This window comes from Lemur catta, chromosome X (genome assembly GCF_020740605.2).
Source record: "Lemur catta isolate mLemCat1 chromosome X, mLemCat1.pri, whole genome shotgun sequence".
Lineage (NCBI taxonomy): Eukaryota > Metazoa > Chordata > Mammalia > Primates > Lemuridae > Lemur > Lemur catta.
This window is the reverse complement of record NC_059155.1, coordinates 12,157,788-12,182,745: the sequence shown is the minus strand read 5'-3', so window position 1 is coordinate 12,182,745 and position 24,958 is coordinate 12,157,788. Positions and strand designations below refer to the sequence as shown.

The window sequence follows — 24,958 nt, the reverse complement described above, 5'->3', positions numbered from 1 at the left end:
GTTGAAACAATGAGAGTAGAACAGTTATAAGAGAGAGAATAACAATAGTAAACACTTACATACCAGGCACTGTTCTAAGCACTTTGCATACGTTGGTTCAGTTAACCTTTATGACAACCTCTGTGAGGCAAGTGCTCTTGTTATTATCATTCCATTTTATAAACAGGAAACAGAGGTAAAGCAGCTTGCCCAAGGTCGCACAGCTAGAAAGTATCAGAGTACAGATTCCAATCTAAGTAGTCTCCAGACATGCCCCTGAGCACTATGGCATGCTGCTTCTCAAGAGTGAGGGGTGGGAAATGAGTTATGGGAAAGTCCACAAGGGAGAGGAAAAAAGGAGGAGCAGAGGAGAACACTAGAACCTATTGAGCACCCACATGGATCAGGCATTTTGCTAGTGCTCTAATCATCATCATCATCATCATCATCATCATCATCATCATCATCATCATCATCATCTCATTATCACCAGGAACTTTCCATGTGCTGTGCAAGGCACTGTGCCAAGAACTTTATGGGGAACAGTGAATATTTATCACTATCTAATCACTCAGCTTCCAAATGCCTTTTCTACTTGGAAAGGATCCCCCATTGTATGAGTCTTGGTATGAATCAGGTCTCACCTCTTACTGTGAAAGCCAAAGGAGGTCAGATACTCCATCCCTTCCTTGGCCTTGTGTATTTAGGATGTGAGCACAGGACCTACGCTGGGCTAATACGATACTTTCCCTGAAACTTTCAATCTGGAGCAACTGAGGCTAAGGTGACAAGATAGAATGCAATCACAGTGGTAGTCAGTGGCTATAGCTATGGTCCCCTGGCCAGAATGCCCCTGCTACCTAGCCTCCAAAGTCTCCTTCACCCTTTCATCTATTGTGGAAGTCTCTTTATCTCAGATTGGCAAACTACAAATCTGTCCCACCACCTTTTTTCTATATAAAGTTTTATTGGAACACAGCCATACTCATTCATTTACTTATTGTCTCTGGCTGCTTTTGTGCTACAATGGTAGAGTTAAGTAGTTCTAACAGAGATGGTATGGCCACAAAGCCTAAAATATTTACTCCTGGGACCTTAGCAGATAAAGTTTAACCACCCCTGCTCTAGAGCCTTCCAGTAAATCCATTTTTAGCTTAACATATGCAGAATTTATTTGTATTGCTTGCAGCCAAGAACTTTAACTGATATAAATGTATTATCTCATCTAATCCTTACTACAACCCTGAAAAATAGGTGCTATCCTTAACCCTACATTGAAGATAAGGACATTGAGACACAGGTTATCTGCCCAAGATCACACAGCTAGTAAGTGATACCACTGAAATTCTCACCCAGATCTATCTGACTCTGTCACAGTACATGAAAGGAATGAAGAAAATGGAGATGGAGCAGTTAGCGGTCCCAGACCTCTTTTGAGATAGCAGAGAAAAGGCAATCATTTCCCCCAGTTGTTCTGAGTCCCCCAAGTGATCAGTGCCATGAAAATGGAGAGGAAGAAAGAATAGAGACAGCAGCAGCTTGGGTTTGACACCATGATCTCCCTCTTGGCTAATTCTATGCAGTCTATTAAAATGTCAGTTTGAGCCTGTCAAAAGGTTTACACTGACCTTTTCAATTCTTGAATCTTCTGCCAGCCTTTTGCTCACTGTGAAATCTAAAATATATTTGTGTTGCAGTGCAGAACTATACCAGGCTATGGAGTTTGAAATCCCTCTTCCAGGTCTCTGGGACCTATGCCGGATACAGATGACGGTAGCCGAAGTACCACATTGTATCCTCTGCTAAAATGTGTGCCCTTTGAGAACAGGGTGTAAGGCTGGCTCACTAATGCCACCTACATATCCAAATATGGAGTCTGTGCCCTCTTTTGTGGTGGCTCATGTGCATGACCACAAAAGCTTATTTCATAGGCAACCCCCCATCTTCTTTGTGTGGCTGGGGCAGATGATCATTTTCACACTGGGCTCAGCGGTCTAGAGATTTTGCTTGGCTAAATGCTAAGATACTGGCCAATAAGCCACAGCTTTGCGGGGAGGGGGAGGGGTGGGAGGCGGTTTAGGCATATCCAGCTTTTCAGCCTCACCCACTGGACCCTGGGTTCCTTCAGTGTGATTCCTGTAAACGCTGACAATAACACGGTGCTCCCTCTGCCCAGTGCACCATTTATTTGAGCTAATTAATGACAAAAATATCTCACAGCAGTGAGCCTTCTGTTGGAAGTGTCTGAGGGGAGGGAGGATCAAAGTGCACACTGGTGAAAGAGACTTCTTGGATAAAGGAATTTGGAATGTTATTGGACTGATCTATTTGTGTGTGCATGCACACATGCATGCACCCTTCTGTTAAAATAATCTACTTCTGTTAAGCTAGGTGGGAAAGTTTGTGAAAGAGTTTGTCCTGTTGCTGTACTGATGAAGTATTCTCCTCTGTGATTTTACCACCAGCAAATTTATCTGTCTGGAGTTAAAGAAGAAAACCTTACTTCTGCCAGGTTGTTGGTTGGAAGAGAATTTATGAGGGCCCTGTGTTTTGTAGCACACAACTGGTCCCCCCAGGAATATCTTCTTTTAACTCTCCACTAATGTAGCCAGGGAACCTCTGAATGGCATCTGAGAACAGACATCTCTTTGCTCTGGGTCATGCATAGCTCTGTGGCCACCTGAGCTGGCTCTTTTTTGAATGAGTTCCTGGAGCTAATTTACAAAAGAGTGAACCCTAGGAAGCTGCTATGAATTTTCATGATCATTTCTTGATTATCTGCATGTGGGAAAGAAGTGGTAGTTAGGGCAGTTGAACCAACCTAAAGCTTACTCATCCCAGCCAGTCTTCAGCACTCTCAAACATTCCCATGACTTAATCACCATACTATGATCATGTTCACCTAATACTGAATCCTTTTCCAAAGAACTTTTCTATTGAAGATTCTCATCCAACCTGTACAGCAATCCCATGAAAGTTCCATGATTAGGGGCTGCCCTATAGATCAGTTTGGTCAGCAGTTGTGCCTTTCAGCAGATCAAGCGTTTAGGTATGTGTTTCCAGGTGCCCTGCCCCTGGGCCTTAAGGAATTGCGGCATTATTGGTCAGCCCAAGGAGAGGCAAAGCCTAAGCAAACTGAGCTCACAGTGGCATGTTTTTATGATTAGTGGCCAACAATACACAGTAGATGACCAAAAAAGACCTTGATTCATCTTCCTTAACCTTTTGATTTTGTTGTAAAAGTCTTTCAAATTAAATTTATCCTTTTCTGACCAAACTCAGTGTTGATTTTGAGCACCCCAACTCTGGAATGTCCCTTAAAAGTTAACACTAAAGAACATGTTATGGCAGTGCTGCCTTGTTTGGTGATCAGAAAAGAGTATTTGATAGCACTCCTATCATTTTGCTATGAAGGAAGCAAAAAATGTTGGTGAACATATCTGAAAAGTTCATTCTTCACAGGATTTCCCATATGCTCACTCAGAGACCAGGATTATATGCCTTGGTTAAGCTCATAAATGGAAAATACATATTACAACATTGTCCACAGCCTTTGTCCTGAAGAGAACTAAAATATGATAGCTGTTAGTTCATAGACATCACATACACTGTCCCAGGTTTTGGGTAAGACACTCATGTCCTTGATGAATATGACTAAGTTGCTTGAGCAGGAGGGTGCTCATGTGTATCCCATAATTATCCTGTGATTTAGGTTGATGTCTCTCTAAGCATATTTGGTAGGTTATGTGTTCATATGGGTGTGTGGGGGATGCACCCTTGATGTTGCATTCCGTTCAGCTACTATTTAGAGCAGAGGACCACAAACCTCAGCTGCCTATTAGAATCACCTGGGTAGCTTTTAAAAATCCCAATGCCCAGGCCATACCCTATCTTAGCTTAAACTGCCAAAACATAATTAGACTGGGTGGCTTAAACAATAGAAACTTATTTTCTGACAATTCTGGAAGCCAGAAGTCCAAGATCGGGGTGCCAGCATGGTCAGGTTCTGGTGAGGGCTTGCTTCCTGGCTTTATAGGACAGCTGTCTTCTTGCTGTGTCCTCACATGCTAAGAGAGTTCTGGTGTCTCTTCTTTATAAGAGCACCAGTTCTATCAGATCAGGGCTCTACCCTTATGACCTCATTTAACCTTACAGTCACCTCCTTTAAAGGCCCTTTCTCTAATACAATCACATGGAGGGTTAGGACTTCAATATATGAAGTTGATGGGAATAAAATTCAGTCCATAACATACCCTAAACCAGTTAATTAAATCAGACTCTCCGGGAATGAGACCCAGGATCATTACTTTTTAAATCTCCTAGGTGATTCCAATATGCAGCCAAGTTGAGACCTACTGGTTTACAGCCTTGCTACTCCAAGTGCAATCTACAGATCAGCAGCATCAACATCATCAGGACGCTTGTTAGAAATGCAAAACCTTAGGTCTCATCTCTGACCTACTGAATCAGAACCTGCATTTTAATAGGGTCCTTAGCTTATTATTGCCAAAGATTGGTTTATTAAGAGGGTTTACTACTAACCCAATCTAGATGTTTCCTATATGTACTGCTCATGCTTGGCTGTTTCCATGGTTCCCATATAAATCAAATCCCTTTGTCTTGTCTTGTTACAACTTAGTTATTAATTGCATGGTGCTGCTTCTCTTTGACTCTAGCTACTCTGGACTACAGGTATTCTTTGTTGTTATAAAAATGCGTTTTACTAGTTTCATTTGGGGAAGATGAAAAAGATCTGGACATGGATGTTGGCAATGATTGCACAACAGTGTAAATGTACTTAATGCCACAGAACTATATATTTAAAAATGGCTAAAAGGATAAATTTTATGTTATATATTTTTACCATGATTCAAAAAAATTTCAATGCATTTTACTAAATTCGATGACATATCCTGGTTTAGGTCTTGCAACAGAAAAAGGGCATTAGTATAAAAACTGGTGAAATCTGAATAAAGTATGGAGTTTTGTTAATAGTATCATACCGATGTTAATGTCTTAGTTTTGATAAATGTACAATAGTTATGTAAGGTATTAACATTAGGGAAACCAGGTGAGGGGTATACCAGAACTCTCTGCTATCTTTGCACTTCTCTATAGATCTAAGATTATTGCAAAATAAAAAGTCTATTAAAAAAGAAAAAATGAATTCTATTCTGACCCACCATTTTGGAAAGGAGATAAGAAGAACCACTAGAACAACATAGCAGAAGACAACAAGAGCTAGGTTTTCTTCTCCAGAACTTCCAGGTTGAACCCCTTAGAAATGATGGCAGCTAAGGTGTGCCAGAGTACCCCTCACCAAGATATGCTACTCTGAAAATGGCTCGGTCAGAGGGTGCTTTTTTACCATGGTTCTAAGCTTCATATACATGTATGTTTATATATATATATGTGTATATATATATATATATATATACACATATATATGAATTGTAATAGCACTATTTACTGGATAGCAGTTCAGCATAATGATTAAAAGTGCAGAATCTGCAGTCAGACTGCCTGGGTTTAAATGGTGCTTCTATCACTTTCCAACTGTATGACTGTGGGTAGTTATTTAACCTACCTTTGCCTCATTTTCCTCATACATAAAGTGAGGATGATAATATTAATAGTACTTACTTCACAGACTTTTCTGAGCATTCAGTGAGGCCATCCTTTGAGATCCTTAGCACAGGGCTGACTTAGAGTTCACTCTAGGTGTTGTTACTATATTAAGTATTTTGTATACATTTATATAACTTGTGAACCTCCTATAATAAGTTTAATTTTAAATTTTTTATAATTTCTAAATTATGTGATATTATATATACATGCTCAAATCATAAGTGTACTACACAAAGGATTTTTACAAAGTTAACATACTCATGTAATCATCAACCAGATCTACGATATAGAACATTATCATAACCCCCAAAAGTCTTCCATATGCCCCTTGCCATTTAATACCCACCACAATTAACTCCATTTGTTTCTGTTTCTATTCAATTCCAGAGATTTCCCCCCCCCCATCTTTCATAAGTTAGTTTAACTGCAGGGGAGATTGAAAACATTAGCATGGTTCAAAAGTCAAAACTATACACTAGTTAGTAATCAGTTTTTCCTCTCTCCCTTTCTTTTCTCCAATATTTAATTTGAAGTAACATGGATAATTTATTTTAAAATGAGAATCATATGGCATTTTTATCAGAAAATTGGATGGATAGCAATTTCCAAAGCATTCGGAAGTACTTTGCAGTCCTTTCAGTTCATTTTAACCAATATTAAGTGAGCACACACTTTGGCCAAGCACAGTAGTGGAAAGAAAGGTGAACCAGACAAAGGCCTATCTTTAGGTGCTCCAAGACTAATTTGGGAAATAGACCCTTAGAAATATTAATGGAAATCTAGTCCAAGGTACATTCTGGATATAATAATAGAAATGCGAAGTTCTATATGTAAAATTACCATTCACAATAACAACACAGAAAAAAAAAACCTGTAACATATCTTCTTTTTGTTAGTGATTCACCTAACAAAAAGATACTGGACATTTTACAGATAAAATTTTTAAATTCTACTAACAGACGTAAAAAGATCTAAATAAATGGCAGAATACACTTTGTTAGTGGATGGGATGACTTATCATTGTAAAGAAGTCAACTTTTCCCAAATTTATAAATGCAATGCCATTCCAGTGAAAATACCAGCAGGATATTTTAAGGAACTTGAAAAATTTATTCTAAAAAGTATATAGAAGAATAAATATCTATGAATATCTAGATTGATTTTTAAAAAGAACAGATAGGAGATTTGCCCTTCTACAGTTTGAGACATGCTACAAAGCCATATTAAAATAATAATAGGCCTGGCATGGTGGCTCACGCCTGTAATCCTAGCACTTTGGGAGGCCAAAGCAGGAGGATCGCTTGAGGCCAAGAGTTCAAGATCAGCCTGAGTAATATAGAGAGACGCTGTCTTTACAAAAAATTAAAACATTAGCAGGGCATGGTAGTGCATGCCTGTAGTCCCAGCTACTTGGGAGGCTGAGGCAGGAGGATCACTTGAAGCCAGGAGTCTGAAGTTGCAGTGAGCTATGATCACACCACTGCACTCTAGTCCTGTCAACAGAGTGAGACCCTGTCTCAAAATAATAATAATAAGAAGAGAAGAAGTAGTAGTAGTAGCAGTAGTAGGACTGGCACAGTAAAAGGCCAATAAACCAAAGGAATAGAATATAGAGCTCAGAAACAGATGATAATAAGATAAATGCAATCTCACAGCAAGGGAAGTATAGATTGTTTGGCATTGGAAAGGGTGGATCACCATGTGACAGAGTTTCCAGTGTGTCACATTATAAGCCACATATGGATTATAAGTGTGCAGAGGCATTGATCTCCTTGACCCTTAAAATGTCCAAGAAGGACATAAAATGGCCAGAGCTCCCAAGCTGGTGGCTTCTACCTCTGGCCATGAGCAGCCCCCACCAGTTTACCACATTATGCTGAACATATACTATCATATTCTCTTGGTGCCGTGACCTAAGAAAGATTGAGAAGCACTGCTATATGAAGAAAAATAAAGTTGGATTGCTATCATATATCACATACAAAGGTGACCTCTTGGTAGATTAAAAACCCAAATGTGAAACATAAAACTGTAAATGTCAGAGAATTTCTTTATAATTTGAAATGGTATAGGACTTCTTAAATAGACCCTAAACCACAAAACATACGGTGAAACATTCACGAGTTTTACTACATCAGTCTTAAGACTTTCAATTCAATGAACATCAGAGACAAAGTTAACAGATGATAGCCTAGGAAAAGATATTTCCAATGTTTGCAGTGTCTAAAACTGACAAGGCATTGATATCTACAATGTCCAAGGAACTCTGGTAAAATAACAAGAATAAGGCAGAAAACACAATAGGTAAAATGGGCAGAGCATATTCACAGAACAGACAACTCACAGAAGGGGAAACTTGATTGGCTAACAAGCCTATGAAGAAAAGACAGATCTTACTAGTATCAGGAAAATGCAAATTAAAATAACAGTGAGATATCCAGTTATACTCATCAGATTGACAAAAATTAAAAAGTCAGATAACACCAAGTGTTTGTGAGCATGTGGGGAAAAAAGAATTTTCATATATTGTTGGCAGGAGTGTAAACTGCTACAGCTCTTTGAAAAGCAACTCTGACAGCACTTATTGATGGTAACTAAGTATATATTTCCTACAACCCAGCAACCTCACTCCTGGGTATATATCCTGGAGAACCTTTCCATGGTTCTAAAATGGGACACTTAAAGGGATGTTTATCACAGAATCATTTGTGTAACAGATTGGAGGCAAACTAGATGTCCATCAGTGGGGTGATATACATATAAAGTGCGGTGAATGCATGCTATGGAATATTATGCAAGGGTTAGAAACAATAAAGCAGTTGTGAAAATAGCAATATAGATCTTGAAGACAATCTTGTGAAAATATAAATACAGGGTGTTCCAAAAGTCGCCATACATAGGGAAAATGGTGACTTTTGGACACCCTGTAGAATGAGATCTATAACCCAAAGACAGCTATGTTAATTTAAACACACACACACACATACACACACACACACACACACACACACACAAACAACAACAACAACAACAACAACAACAACCTGATAGGTAGGTAGGTAGATAGATACCCTGGTCTTACATCAAATACATTAGAGAACATACCTGACAGGGGACAAGAATGGGAGTGGGGATATGGATGAAGGAAAATAATAAAATAAAAGGAGAAGTGTGAGATGGACTAATCATGATATTTTGCCATGAAATGAGGGATGTGGTTAACTTGGCTCTCTGTAGCTGAGTTCCCCACTCTAAATTTCTTTCAGTGATATAGGAAGGGAAACATTAACGCTAACCAGGGAAATCTGAGAAGTCTGTTTGGAAGAAGTCAGATTTGAGCTGAGCTTTGAAGGATGGACAGAGCCTTGGTAGAGAGTTCTGGAAAAGAAGGGTAGTTTTTACCAAGGACACAACTTGGTTAGCAGCCAGGAAGTGGGATAGATTTAAGTATCAGCAGGGAGACTGTTATATCTGGAGTCTAGGGTAGGTAGAGGTAGTGGAAAATAAGCCTGCAAAGACAGGTGGGAGCTTAATGGTGAAGGGCTTATGATGCCTGGTTAAGGAGTGTGGGTTTTATTTTAAAAGTAATAGAGAGTGATTTACAGTTTTTGAGCAGGAAAGCAATAGGAACAGATCTAGGAAGATTACTGTCACAGAGGGTTAGATGGATTGCTGCAATGTTTGACTGGAAACAGAGAACTCCAGAGGCTGTTGTCCAGGTGAGAGCTAATGAGGGATTGTGCTAGGCTTTGGTTATTGGTCACTAAGGAGACCAGTAAGAGTGTCATGAATATTGACTTGGGAAATTGACAGGATCTGAGAAATATATTAGAGTGGTGTATCATCTTTATAGTGAAGTTGGTGAAAACTGTAGGACATGGATGAAATCACCACGAGAGAGGCAAGAGCTTTTGGGCAGAATGGAAGGGGCCAGTGAAGAGGGCTGTGAGAGGACCGAGGACTGAAGAGCCCATAGTACAGTACAGTGAAAGCCAAAGAAAGGGTTTCAGAAGGGAAAAGAGTATGCAGTAATGACAGATGCCATAGAGAAGGTCTATGGGATTAAAATTTAGTAGAGGTCACTGGTTACTTTCCAGAGAGTACTCTCAAGAGAGAGGAGTTGGTAGGCCCAGACTTCCAGGGGTTGGAGAGGGTGGGAGGAAAGGAAGTGGAGTGTTGGCTAGTCTATCAAAAAGTTTGTTCTGGAAGGGTGATGGCCATATGGGATGGTAGCTTGTGGGGAATAGGAGTCAGGGGATCAGAGGAAGAGTTTTTGTTTGTTTTATTTTTTTAGCATCAGGCAGACCAGAGCATGTTTCCAAAGATCAAACAATAGCAAGCAGTCCAGAAGACAGAAGGGAGAGGACGGATAGTTACCGGAGCAGGGTCCCAAGGGCCAGGAGTCCTGGAGCAGCTACCTGGTAGTGCTCATTGAAAGCTAGTCTTGTTGTGACTTGATTTACACCTTTTCCCTAATTATGCTTCTTTGTTTTGCCTTTGGGAGATCTTACTTCTCCCAGATAAACTTACTAGAGCTTCCCCCACTCCTACCCCTATCACACCCCCTCACTTTTTTTTCCTCCTGGCTTCCGGAGACTGGTTGAAACTGGACTAACAAAGACACCTCTCTTTGTCAGTCATCAAGTCAAGAGAAGTGATTAGCTGCTTGGCCAGAGGACCTGAAGCACTCAAATCTTTGAAAGGGAATGTACTTGAAGATTTGTTTTCCGCTCAGCTTTAGGGGACAATTGTTGCTACTCTTGGCTGTGCCAGGCTTCATTGGGGACTTTATCTCTACAGAATTCTCTGTGTTAACTTTTTCTGAAAGCTTGCCAGCACCAGATCTACAAGCTTTTAAAATCCTCCTAAACCAGAGAATGAAAAAAGCAGTGATGGAGGGGGTGGATGTGGGGGCCATGGGGCCTCCTGCCAGGTTAACCATTCCAGAGCCCTGGCCTTCTCCAGCTTTCACTCCCTCCTTCCCCAATTTCCCACCTGTATTCCTCTCAGGATAGTTTCCTGATTTATACCTAGCTCTGCAGTCTGTACAAACCAGATAATTGACTTGTAAATTGTTTGAAGTGTTTTCATTGTTGCTAACTAACAAACTCTAAGAGAACAGTTGGGCAGACTGAGAAATAACCAAAAGTAAATGACAGTGTGGAAGTGGGGGAGGTACAGAGGACAAAGAACTCTGACGAATCATGAGTCATTAGTGAGCTGTGAACATGTACATGGGCTTCCTTCTTCCCTCCCTACCCAGGCCATTGACTCTGACTTGGGAGTTAGCTCCATTATCTCCGCAGCAGCCCAAACCATCTCTCTTTGGGTTGAATACTAGACAAGGTCTTCAGTCTGGAGTGGATGGGGCATAACTTTGCTAATGGTCTGGTAGATTTTCTCTATGTGTGAGTCCCCATGTGGTTTTCTCTGGCTCCAGATTTGTCTTGACAGAATTGACTCAAGTACTAAATGCTTATATATAATTTATGTCTATAAGCAGTTCAAATATCTCACTTTGAGCAAGGGCAAATTTTCTTATAAATCATTGTTTACCAGGAATTGCTAGCTCCCGTCTGGCTCCCTTTCCAGCTTGGAGCCCAAGATCAGCTATTTCCACAGTACTCTTGCCATTCTCCTATCAGAACTACCCCTCTCCCTCACCCTCATCCTCACCCCCAGTACTTCTGATGTACCTGCTAGTTCCCAACCCTGGAAAACCCCACCACCTGCTTTGCCTGCTCCTGCTCCTGCTCCTGGGCTGCCAACTATTGTTTGAGGAAGTTTCCCCTACATAAACATGCACTCTTGTGTGAGCGGGAGCTCTCGTGCTGCTTGGCAGACCTTCACACTTTTCTAACAATTGACCTCCTGCCACATCCTCTCCAGTATCTCCTCCTGGCCTTCCCCAGTCATCTTCAACCTCAACTACCTTCCCTCTCTACCTGTGACCTCATTACCTACATTTGGTGGAGTTACATGACATTTTTGTGGGAATTTTGACCTATAATTGATCCATCACTTTGTAAAGGGAGTGAGTGGTTGAAAAGGCACTAGACTGGGGCTAAGAAAATATGTCGCTGCTGCTCATAAGCTGTGTGGCCATGGATGAGTTAATTAACCTCTGGGCCTCAATTACTTTCTCTAGTACATTGAGAATAGTGTTATTTTGAGCATTAGGTAGAGTCATGGATGTGCACTTTGAAATCTGAAGCACTTCTCCAGTGCAAACTTGTAGCTCTAATGCTGATGCCACTAATAGCTCTGGAGCTTCTACTTTTCATCTGTACCGCAGCTGCACCACCTCCACTGCTCATCTTTCCTGTTGCATACAAAGCTTGATTTCATCTTAGCTTCCAACTGTCCATCATGTAAAAGGAAAACAATATCAGAAAGGTGCCCTCCAGATTCCATCTTTTTTTTGGCAAGTGTGTGTCTATGCAGATGGCTTTACTTATCCGTAGGGACTACTGAATATGGTTGGGGGGATCAGGGCAGGAGTGAGCTGGAAGTTATTCTATCTTCTTAAACTCAAATGCATGACTGGCTGGGAGGTACACAGTAGGCTATACCAGAGTACCAGCGGGCCCTACCATTTTAGCAGACTCTTGTGCCTGTGGGCATGTGTATTTGGGTTGGAATATGTATCTCTTTATCTACATGGGTGTGGATATGAATGCTCCTCTGGTTCTAAATGAATACAGGGGTATAGGTTGGTATAAGAACAGCACTGAGACTATGTGAATACATTGCTTCTCTCCCTTCCTTGCCCTTCCCTTTTAGAGCTCCCTGAGTTCTCTGGCAAGGGGGTGCTGACAGGGAATTTCTTTCTTTCTTTTTTATTTTGTGAGGATCAATACTTTATTCCTTTTTCTTATTTATTTATGTATTTGTATTTATTTTTTTACATTTCAGAGTATTACAGGGGTACAAATGTTTTGGTTACATGAATTGCTTTGGTACCATTTGAGTCAAAGTTATAAGTGTGCCCATCACCAAGATAGTGTGCATTGTATCCATTAGGTATGAATTTACCCATCCCCTCCTACCCCCTCCCACCTGCTTGGTTTCCACTGAGTTTTACTACCATATGTGCACATGAGTGTTGATCCTACCTTTCCTTTTCTCCTTTTGTTTAAGGAGCAATAGTTGGTTGCTCCCCATTACCTCTCATTTCCAAAACTTAATGACTTCTCACCAGAGAATCAGGGAAGCCAGCAATGATTGAGAAGCAGTCAGCTCATGCTAGCTCAGTATCAGGGTTGTGTAGTATATCAATGATGGGTAATTTATTATGTCAGAGAAAAATACCGAAAGTATCCCTTGTCTAATGGAATAGATATGCTACAGCAAAATTTCCTGTAAAGTGAATTTCTGGCAAGTCCTTTTTCACTTTGATTTCCATTATAAAACCATGGCTATGCTTTGCTAGAAAAGCTAAAAGAAAAATATTGGCTCCAGGTTGTAATTAAGCCGTGTATTTTTAAATAAACCACATATTTTTAATAATGTAGGTCTAATCATTTTAAAACTATAATGAGAATCCTGTGCTAGACAGTCAGTTTGCCCCCTCACCTTTCACAGCTTTAAATTCTGCTGCTGCTTTTATTCAATCTGTTTCCTGCTGAAACCTCTTCCTTGTGAGCCTTTATTCATTTAAGAGCTTATTGCCTTATGAGCCCAGCAAAGGAGGGTTTTTTGACAATTGCAGTTTGCTTATTCAAGTTTTTCCCCCAAAAGCAAAGCTTTATTAATGGGATGAACCAGCAGCTTCTTTTCATAGGTATTATCTCAACTGATGCTCAAGGCAACCCAGGAAATAGGTATGACAAGTAATATCCCCATTCTGCTGATGAGAAAATGAAGGCCTAGAGATTAACGGGGTTTTTCAAGATCATACAGCCACAAAGTAGGATCAGGGAATTGAACCTTACTCTTATGATTCTGCTTCAAACAGGAGAATTTTCTGAGAGGCAAATACAATATCAATCCAAGTTTCCTGGAAAGCTTTTTCAAGAGGTCTGTGCCATCAAATCATTCTCAAGTTGCCCTTCTAAATTCTAAGAAGGAAAACAAAATTATGGCAAATTAAGTATTTCATATTTTCCCAACAGGTGTGTTAGTTTTAGGTTAAATTCATCCCAAGAAGAGCTGTATTTATTTTCTCATGCAGTCTGAAACTCAGTACACTCTGGGGCTCTTTGTATAGCCTGCATGCCCATTCCAAGGGTCGTGGGGACTCATTCAACTATTTGTAATAGTTACAGACATGTTCAGTAGTTCTGTTTTTATTTTTATGGCCAACTATTGATCATATTTACAGTTTTATTTGATTTTTGGCTCTTGCAATTCCCATTATAATATCACAAAAGGGACGTTTGTTCTGGTTCCTGATATAGTTTTATGAACATGTTACAGAGAAAAGGGAGACCTAAATATTATATTCTTCCATGAACTTATTTGCCTCTATCTAGACATCTCTGCTTCATCCTATTTTAACAATTATTGACATTCCCTAGGGGCAAGGGAAAATATGACATGTTTAAAGATTGAATTCTCCAGTTTCTGCTCAGCATAATGATCATCATATTAGTATAGTGTGCCTATACTCCTTCTGTCACTAAATTAATATGCTAGCACTGGGGACTCAGCACATCAGAATTTTTCTGCTGGAGCCTAGGTAAACTGTCCATTGTCCACTGACCAATTAAGGAGGCCACTTTAATTGTGAAACAAGAAGAAATCCCCCATCCTTTTATTCTAGGGAGTGCCATTCCTTGAAGTACATTTTATGACTTAATTTATTAATTACATTAGTAAATTTCTATTAAAGAGTACCTACTCCAATGAAAAAGTTGGGAAAATTGAGATTGATTGCTATGGTGTCAATGAAAATAGCGATATTTTCTGCCCGGAGGAGCTCTTACTGCTCCTTTTCAAGTGTATTTGTGTTTATACATTCAGAGCATTATTCAATGCAGAGAAGCAATGAAGCTTGGTGGAAGAAGCAGAGGCTTTAGTATCACCAAAACTGGCTTCACAGTTGCTAGCTGTGTGATCTCAGGCAAGTTCCTTAACTTCTCTGTGTTTCAGTTTCCTCATCTGTAAAATGAGGCTAATACCCACCTGTTGAGGCAGTTAGAGGATTAAAGGAGGTGGATTAAAGGAGATGGCACTTTATAAATGCTTGGTAAAAGGAAGTTATTATTATGTTTTTGAGGAGAAATATGAGTAAACAGGTAGAAGGGAGGGATACAAAGTATTGCCTAGCAAGAGTTAACTTTATCAGTCTGGGAGGTGTCTTTCCAAAAATTTCAACATGCTGACAGTAGCCAATGGAATGGGTGTATGTGTCCTTCAAAACAAAACATGTAGATGCATGTCTTCGTGCCTGCGCTGGCTGCTTCAAACACTGATTATAGCTGAAGAACTGGAAAAGAAATGTGGTTTCAAGTGTTGAAGGGGAGCTTCTGATGTTGCTTCTTAGCTGTGGCAGACACTGAGAATTTGGGAGGGTCACCCTTTGCTAGACACTGATCACTATGTATGTATAGCTACATGTTAATGAAATGAATAACTGTTCTTGCTGGCAAATTGTAGATGATGCTAACATCATCAGGTTGATCCAGAGCTTCCTGTGCCACAAAATGGATCTGTATATCTGCATGATATGAGTCTTTACCTGTCATATGCCAGACATATTTTTCAGCTACCAGTATTCTTTCTCCCTTATTTACTTCTACAGACAAAGCTAGTCCCTTAGTGTTGTTACTAGGAGAATGGAGTAGAGGGCTCTATGGATGCCTGCCTCTGTTCAAACAGAAGGAGTACAGAGTTGATTGGGAGGCTCCAGTACAAAACTCTACCACTGAGTAGCCGTGTGACGTTAGCCAGCCCCATTGGCTAACTGCTTTGCAACTTGGTGCCCTCAGCCTGCCTCACACATGTATTGGGATGATCCAAAGGAATGGTGAAAGGAAAAGTGTTGTGAAGTTTCTTAATTATTCTACTCTTGGGGGTGTTATCATTAATCTTTCTTACTACATTTCATGGCTAAGGGAGAGACTCCCAGCTACTTAGGCCAAAGTCTGTTAAATTCTTGCATCTCCCTCTGCTCCATGCCCCATACCTGAGATGGTAAGTAAGGAAAAATTGTAAAATTCAAGACACCTAGTCCCTACCCTGGAGGTCAAGGATCTCTGTTCTCCCTTCCTCAAAGGCCATGAGAGGTTTTTCAGGTAGCACCTAGCTAATGAGACTTGGAAGTGGCCTTCTCAGAAATTCCCAAGTGCATATTTAATTCTCTATTTTCATTCATTCCACAATTGTGCTTTTTTCCCACAATTATGTTTTGAGTGTCTATTGCACACTAGACACTGCATATCTGGTGGTGAACAAAGCCAACCTCATTCCCTGTCCCCTCAAAGCTTCCATTCTAGTGGGACTAACAGGTACTGAACATCTCCCTAGATATTCCCCAGACATGTTAAACTTCATCTGTCCAAAAGTAACCTCCTGATCTTCCACCTAAGACTCTTCTTCCCCTAGGCTTCCTCATGTCAATGAAGAGATCCACTCAGTTGCCCAATCAAGAAACCTTGAAGACATCCTTTGCCCTGTCCTCTGTTTTACCCATTGATTCTAATCTAGCACTAAGTCTTTATAGTTTTTAGCCTCTGAAATATCTCTCAAATCTGTATTTTCCCTGTCTCCACTGCCATGAACCTAGTCCAAGTCACCATTATTTCTCTCCAGGAGGTTATAGCCTCCTCACTGGGTTCCCTGTCTCTGGTCTTGCTGCCCCATCCACTCCCTTCATTTTTTGGGTGTCATAATGAGAAAGAAGGGGAGGTGCCTTGAACCATAGTGATAAAGGAATGCTGAGGGCCTTTCTGAAATTGTAAACCCCAAACCTGCACAATCATTTGTCAAATAACAATATACCAATAACAACATATAACTTTGATTGCACATTTACTATCTGCTTGACACAATGCTAAATGATTGACAGGAGAGATTCTCCCAGTGTGGTTTTTGACCCCATAGAGTCAGTACCACCTGGGAATTTCTTAGAAATGCAAATTCTTAGACCTAGCCAGACCTACTAAATCCATAACTCTGGAGGTGGAACTGAGTGATCTGTGTGTTAACATCACCTACAGGTGATTCTGATGCATGCTAAAGAGTGAAAATCATGGTCTATATGAATTATCTCATTTAATAATTACTCCATGAAATAAACACTATTATTATCCTCATTTGACATATGAGGAAACTGAGGCTGCCATTTGTCTCAAAGTCCTACAGTAGTGAAGGGAATATAAATCCAGGACTTTTTGACTCTGCATCCTGTTCTCTTAGCTACTACACCAGGCTGTCTCACTAAATTCTGAACCAAACTGTGAGCCAAACTAAAGTTTTAAACAAAACGTATCTAATGAACCAGAATAAGTATCTCAGCACCCAGAAATTTTTGCAGGTCTGCCCTTTCTCGCCGATTCTCTGAGATCCCACCTCTGCTCCAGCCAGGTCCTTGGTTACATAATTCACTAATTCCCACCAACATAATGTTCTCCAAATTTGGAATGCATTCTCTAACACTTTGTTAGCCCTTTCCTTACTCCTTTGCTACCTTGTAAACTCGCACATCTCTGAATTCCTCTTGTGCTTAAGATATGTATAGTATAATTTTTAAAATTCATTGCATTATGGCTTTATCTTCAGTTGCTTCTCATGATGTGGCCGTATCTCCCCCAATAAACTTAAGTGTTCCTTGAGGCCATGAGTTATGCAGTGTATTTCTTTTGTGTATTACCTTTTCATCCCTAACACATACATACATACTTGCCTAGCACAAAACTTGGCACAAGATGAAAAGTCTTGAATTAGGTTGGTGATGGGCCATGCATCATCTATTTTCAAGGAATAACAAAGCTATGAGCTCTGTGAATGCAGAAACTATGTCTTTACCCACAGTCTTAACCCCAATGCCTGGCACAGAGTAAGTGCTGAATAAATAATTTTTGAACAGACAGATACCAATCAGGATGGGAACCAAAGCCATTTCAGAGATCTTAAAGAACAGAGAATGCCCATAAACTATATCAGATGTAGACCATTTCTGTATTAAAAAGTTCTAAGTTATCATGATATTGTGTTTTTAAAAGCATAGAGTTTATATTGTGTGAACTTGGGTAAGTCTCTTTCTCTCTCTGGGTTTCTGCATCCTGAACTGGATGATTTCCTGAGTGTTATGCAACTCTCTTTTCTGTGGTCTGTGATTAATTTTCTCTTGATTGCACTCCATTGCAACTGTCTAGACATCCAAAGAAGATACTGCTGTACCTGGGCCACTGGCTTCTAAGTGTGTATGTTCATTCATTCATTTCTTCATTCATCAAACATTTACTGAGTGCCCATTGTGTACCAGGCACTGTACTGAGCACAGGTGATTCAGTGAAGAGGAAGACATGAGCCCTGTCTTCAAGGAGCTCTATTTTTGTGGGGTATGGACATATAAACAAGCATCGTAGCCCACACTGTGGGGAAGGGGTAATCATGAAAAGCTCCCTAGAGGAGCTGATATCTTGATTGGAGCCTAAAGGATATATAGGTACTAGCCAGGAGAGCAGAGACAAATACAAAAGCACATACAAAGGCTCTGAGGCAGGATGCTAGGAGAGAGTAAAGCAAGATTGGGGGATGGCAGACCAATTGGGAGGCTGTGGCAATGCTCTAGGGGAAAGATGAGGAAGACATGAACTAAGACTATGGAGATAGAGATGAATGGACTGGTTTGAGTTATAATACATTTTGGAGGTAGAATTGATAGTCTTTGCTAATGGATTGGATGTGGAATATGAAGGAAAGGAGGGATCATGGAGAACCCCTGGGTTTTTGACTTGATCAACTTTGTGGATGGTGCCATTTACTGAGGTTAATTCCATTAACTCACGAGAAAGGAGCTGGTTTGGGGAATGGGGTTGAGGAGAAGATGATGAGTTCAATTTTGGTCATGTTGAGTTTGAGTTGGAATATCCAGGTGGAGACGTCTCTGATAAGCCATTAGCTATAAGGACCTGGCACACTCAGAAGAGAAATCTGGGATGGAGGTTCAGATATGGGAGTCATTAGTGTGTAGATGAATTCCCTTTAGGAGAACGAGTAGACACTGAGGACCCAAGTGCCCAGGAGAGCTAGAACACCAGTACTAAGTAAGGCGGGACATGCTCTCACAGATGTGGGTTGCTGGTATACATGCTCATTCATTCCCAGGCACACATCTCTGCCCCAAAGAGGGTTGTTCAATAATGTCTGTGCATCTCTTACTGAAAATAAAGGGAAGAAGTATTAAGTACCCAATCCTAGCTTCTCCATTTTATCATAAAGGATACCTAAAAAAGAAAGGGAACTGATACTTTCCTTCTATCTGCCAGGTATTTTACATTCATTAACTTACTTAAATGTTCACAATAATCCTACACAAATCCTATTATTGTTCCTGAGCCCTTGAGACTCAGAATGGTTAAGTCACTTGCCCAAGGTCACATAGCTATTAAATGGCAGTAAAGAGATTTGACTCCAGGTTTACAGAACAGCACCGAACCACCTCCTAGAATACAGCTGGATCCTTAGGAAGGCTTGTGCACACCCTTCTCCCTTCCCTTGTTTCATAAATGTTATTTGCATCCCTTAGCTTAATGCTTTGCTCTCCATTAAACTACAAATCCCCCCGAGAAAAGTAAAGCTCTAAGTTGTTGTCAGTCATTTATGCCTCAGTGGGAATGAGTTGCAGATTCTTCCTTACAAACAAATTTTAATTTTATGGGAGAAGAACACTGGAACCTTAAGGGAGGGATAAAAAGGCAGAAAAGGGTTGAGTTATGAACATTCAGCCCCTTCCATCAGTTTCACAGTCCTACCATAGTCTGAGGCATGTGCTTTTCAGATTCTTAGATGTTATTTCTGCATATATCTACTACTTTGTAGACAGACCCGTTTCTGGGACTGTTACCCCAGTTATCTGAGTCTGATCAAAGGTGACCTTAAACTACACAATGACTCCAACCCACTGTGGTCAGAGGAGGCAGCCAGCATGGGCTGCAGTTGTGGACCTGCAGTCCCTGGCCTTAGGCACAAGTCTGAACTCATTCTCTTGAGAATTAGACCCTGATGTGCATATTTAAAATCCTGAGCAGATGGAGGCAGGAGAGCTTGTTGGAGAGACTTGGAGGAGTTCCTTCTGCCCTGTCTGGGTCTGTTTGCCAAAATAAATGACATGTATCAGGGCAGGGCATTGGTCCAAGCCCATTGAAATTCTGCTAGCAGTCCAAACAGTGATGGTGTTTCAGATTGGTTCTGTGAAATGATCAGGGTTAGGAAGAGAGAAATGATGTGTGAGCATCTGGCTGCTGCAGCCTACTGATGGGGACAGTCCCACGGGCGGGTCTGGGATGGTGGGGGAGCCATCCTCAAGGACCCCCTAGGACATCTGCCACTGGCAAACAGGGAAAGAAAGAGCCATGCACTCACAGCAGGCAGTCTGGTTTGCATCCCATGCCGTTCCTGCTAGCTATGTGACCTAAACAAGTCCTTCCTCTTCTCTCAGCCTTTTCCCCCCCATGTATAAAATAAAGCCTAGATTGAATGGTCTCTAAGGGCCCTTTCTGCTCGAACATTCTGTGACTTCTCTGACACTGATTTCTTTTTCTCTGTAGTGGGAGAGGCCCACCCACCCACCTGCTTATCTGTAGTCTCTATGTTGTCACACTGACCTCTGCTGGCCATTATGAAAAGTGTCACTGATAGGGTTTTGCGGGTGGAGGGGGGAAGCAGTTCATTATTGATATAGTATTAAGCTTCAACAGTACAGTGGGTACTGAGACAGAAACCTCATGCATGCAGCTATAAGCACAGAGTAAGTATATCTAAAGATGGCTGACAAAACAACCTCCAAACAAAATATATCTCCTTCATTTTTTTCTTGGCCACCTTCATTTGTTCCTGGTACTCTGTGCCACTATATGAAAGGACCTCAGTGGGTGGGAAGGCTCCTTGCTTCGCATCCTATGGCTGCGGACTCCAAAAGGGCCTGGCACCACACTAAGGAGGCAGGTCTTGCCAGCAGTGCTTCAGAAGCCTCGAGACTTCCCACAGGCCCTGATTCTGGCCCTAAGTCAATCAGTCTGAGAGGTTTTGAGCTGGCCTGCTGACATGCCCACCAACCCAAGCACCTGGGGCCAGCCTAGGAATACACCTTCCTCCAAGGGACGTCTTTTCAAATGCCCCTTTGGAAAAAGAGTCAGAATTTTTTTTTAAATCCATGAGTTCTTCAGGAGACCCATTTTCAGTTCTCTGCCTGGAACAGAGGAGTCGGCAGATTTAACATGCCCACCCAGCCAAGAGAAAGGATGCAGGCTGTGCAACCCTGCCTTTCTGGGTGGAGTCCAAGTTCCTGTTAAGTACAGCCCAAGAATTGCCTCCCTCCTAAGTCTCCATTCCTATCGTTGCTGATGAGCATGTGCTCACAAAGGCAGGGGACCACAGGCGGAGTATGCCAGCCCATGTGCCCACGCTAGGCATTGCTCGGGCTTCTCTCTAGTGGTGTGAGCAGGGTAAGCATTGGGCCGCATCACAACCTGCTCTCTCAGTAGCTGTTCAGTGGTTTATCATGCTCTTCCCCTCCCCTCCCTTGATGCGGGAAAACTTTTGGCAGGGCTCAGATTTGGGTCAAGCATTCAGTGCCCTGACTGGATCCTCTCTGCTAGTAATAACATGGCCTCAGCAAGGCCATCCTGCCCCCTATCCTCCCACCAACAAATCCCCTCCTCCCCAACAGCTGGTTCTTATCTGCCTCCCTTGTTCCAGCCTCAGGCAGGCTGTGCTGGCTTCACGCTGACACACACATGTTCTCCTGAATGCTCCTTGATGACTTTCAGCCCTGAAACACTGCTTTCTTCTCAGCCCTCCCTTGTTCCCAAGCCACTGAGGGTTCCCTCTGTCCTTCCACATCAAGTCTTCAACTTTCCTGCCATGCCTTCCAGGCCCACTGCAGCTGGGGCCCACTCAGCCTTTCCAGTGTGGCCTGTGACACCCCCAGTCATGGGCAAAATGTGAGCATTCCACAAACCCTCCATGGCCAACCCTTCCTTTGTGTTCCCGCAGCACTTAGGCTCTGTTCCAAACTTGCACTGTTTGCTATGGTTTTGTGTACATTAGTCTTGAAACCAGGGCCCACATTTGCAACTTCCTCACTCATCCTCAGCAGTACCCAAGCAGTGTTTTTTTTAAGTATTGCTTTTTTTCTTTTTAGTTTCTTCATACATATACATGCATATGCACACACAGACTATATACACACGCATACACATATATACACACATATATATTGATTTTGTGAAAATTACAAGAATAATAAATAAAAGAATCATCGTAAACAAGACTCCAACAATGGGAAGTAAGAGCCTGAAAACTGAAAACTCACTCCACCCCCATCATTCCCAGAAAGAAGTCTGTTAAACAGTTTGCAACTTGTCATTCTTTGTAGGCTGCATGTTGGATGTTGGGAAAGGTTGAGTGGTAGGTGGTACTCCAGAAAATTGCATCTCCCCAGGAATAGTGTCTTTTAGTTCTTTGCAAGAGCCCTAGGTCTTCGTGGGCCTGATTGACACTGGAAATTATACTCCAAAAGACCAGCACAGCTGGTGGCCACTTGCATCTCCAGTACGTGACTCTGGCCACTGCATAAAGCATCTGTCCTGTTTTCAGCCTTTTAAAAAGTAAACTGTGAAAGTAAACAGTAAATGCCATGTTTAATGGGCTTTTTTCAGTTTTTTTACAGATTTGTAGGAAATTGCAGACAGTCAGTAGAGGGGCCGAGAGGTGGAGATGAGAAGCATTTATGAAAATAGGCTTTCTACCTGACATAGTGGTGTGTTCTTTGAAAGGCAATGCACATTACTAATGGTTTTCATTTTTCTGCCAAGAAATTTCAGTCCCTACTGGGATTTGTTCTAAATGATAGACCAGCCTGCCTGTGTTGCACCCACTGGAGTTAATTCTCACTCTCAGTCCGCTTTAAAATGTCAGCCTGAACTCTCAGACTTAATTGTTACGGACATTTTATAACCAGGGCATTCAAAATCCTTAGTCTGTTCCCTCTTGCTATCATAATTGATACTTAATGGATATTCGCAGGCTCCTTGTATTTTTTACACATTGACTACTTTACAGATTGGCGGGGGGAGGAGAGAGGGATAGGGAGGAAGAACAAATAAACAATTCGTGTGTGTGTATGCCTGTGTGTGCAGGCATGTGCATGTATGTGTATGCATGTGTGTATTTTCCTTGCGTCAGTTGCCAGGTGCTGTGATGGGGTCCTGGGGTCTGCCAGCAAAGATGAGCTCTGACAGGTTGTTCAGCTCATAGGTTTCTGGATTCTCTTCTCTCTGGCCCCCTGGGGCAATGTTCTCTAGGCACAGCCATTTTTGGACTTCACTACAAGCATGTGGTTGGCCATTTGGATGTGAGTTATAAAATGTCACAATGCTCTCCAGCATTCTGTTCTTTCACTATTTTGACAATCTGATGGATGGCCTGGTATTAACTAGGAAAAGGACAATATTATCCAGCCTGAATAACTAATCTCCTAAGAAGTACAATGTTGAAGGATCTTGGTGCACATGAATCTTATTAAATGTGCTTATAAAATGTGTTCTATCCAAATAAGCTTAGAAGCCCCTAAAATAGCCTTTCCTCATCTGTGTCTGGAACTTTGGCTTGCCTCACAGATATCTAAGCCAAAATTATTTAGTGAAGTGATGACAGTGTTCTTTGTGCATGGGAAAATGGGAAGCATTGATGTTAAGTCCTCTATTGACTAATTGCACTCCTTCTGTCCATCTTAGGGGCGACCTGGACCAATTGGGATTCAAGGTCCAATGGGTCCTCAAGGATTTGCTGGCCCTACTGGTCTATCAGGCTTGAAAGGAGAAAGGGGCTCCCCAGGCCCACTGGGACCTTATGGACCCAAAGGAGATAAGGTAAGCGCACCAAAGCTTGATTTTCCTTTGATGCAGCAGCCACAAGTATGAAGATCAAAAGTTCTCCATGTCAGTTCTACTCATTTATAGAAATGATACTATTCCTGAATACTTTGGTACGAGGCTACGTTCTTTAATAAGAGATGGGATCGGTGACAGGCTGCTGATGGATAAGCCCATTTCTGGAGAGACTCCCATGGCAAGCAAATCACGAAGCGAATTTATTAGCTACTTGCTAGACAAGTGGAATCACTGTGGTGAAAAGTCATGTTGCTTTGAACTGGGCATGGGTCAGAAGTCCGGTCAGCTAGGCAGTAGATATCAGGAATCCAAGCAAGGAGACTGGGAAGCAAAGGGTCAGAATGCTTGAAAGCAATCCAGGCCACAAATGCAGGGAAAGAGCTACAAGAAAGGAGAATTATAATAGCATGATGGCTGGCTGACTGGGTTCTGCAGCTCAGTTTATGTTCCCTGCCTCTTTTAATCACCTCCTATTCACCCCATTGGTGAGGGAGTAATTCCCACATTAGGATTATGGGGATGACCAAAGACATAACATCCCTCACTGGACAGATGAGATTTACAGCAGTTTATTAGTCACATACACTCATAGCTCAGGGAAGGAGGACACTACACACCACACAGGGCCACACAGGGGTAGCACTCGGGAACAGGGTGAACTAGAATAGGTTGTGGGAGGCAGACTTTGTAGTATCAAGAGGAAGGAGTGCCCCTGGTCCCTGAGGGAGGATGTTTTTGGCTTGTTTGAATAATTCAGTAGGCCAGCAAGGAACTGAAACTACTATTCAGGGATAAGCAGAAACTGCACCTGGTCCATTTTATAAGGAGGTTGTTTGGCTAGGGGACCTTATTGAAGAAGCATAATGGAGAGGGGAACTTGTGATTAGGCCATTTGAGGCCCTCTGGTTTTCCCCAGATGTCAAAACAGCATATAATATTGAACCTTAATTTTTAGGAGTTAAACTCTACTGCCTAAGACAAAATATGTCCAAGACCTTATATAGAAGTAAGTGATCACTTGGAACTGAAGTAGGGATCAAGGCAATACAATGTGGGAAGGGAGGTACAAAACACTTCTCAACAGCTTAAGCCATTGACTCACATAAACAAACCTACCCGATCTAATGGACATCAGTTAGATTGTATCTTACATTCCTCTCCCTACTCCTTTTTTTAGGGTCCAATGGGAGTTCCTGGCTTTCTTGGCATCAATGGGATTCCGGTGAGTGTGCTCATCAGAAGCATTTTTAGTATCTTCCTCTAGGTTTTGTCTCATAGCTCAGGTACTC

At 41.6% G+C, this 24,958-nt stretch overlaps 1 protein-coding gene across 1 annotated transcript in view; it reads left to right on the top strand.

The window, feature by feature from the left end:
* Nucleotides 1-24,958, top strand: part of COL4A6 (collagen type IV alpha 6 chain) — a 264,348-nt gene that overhangs the window by 176,073 nt on the left and 63,317 nt on the right. Inside the window, exons 4-5 of the mRNA XM_045537937.1 lie at nt 23,514-23,648; nt 24,847-24,891. Coding sequence (XP_045393893.1) covers nt 23,514-23,648; nt 24,847-24,891 — 180 coding nt within the window. The remainder of the gene's footprint in view (nt 1-23,513; nt 23,649-24,846; nt 24,892-24,958) is intronic.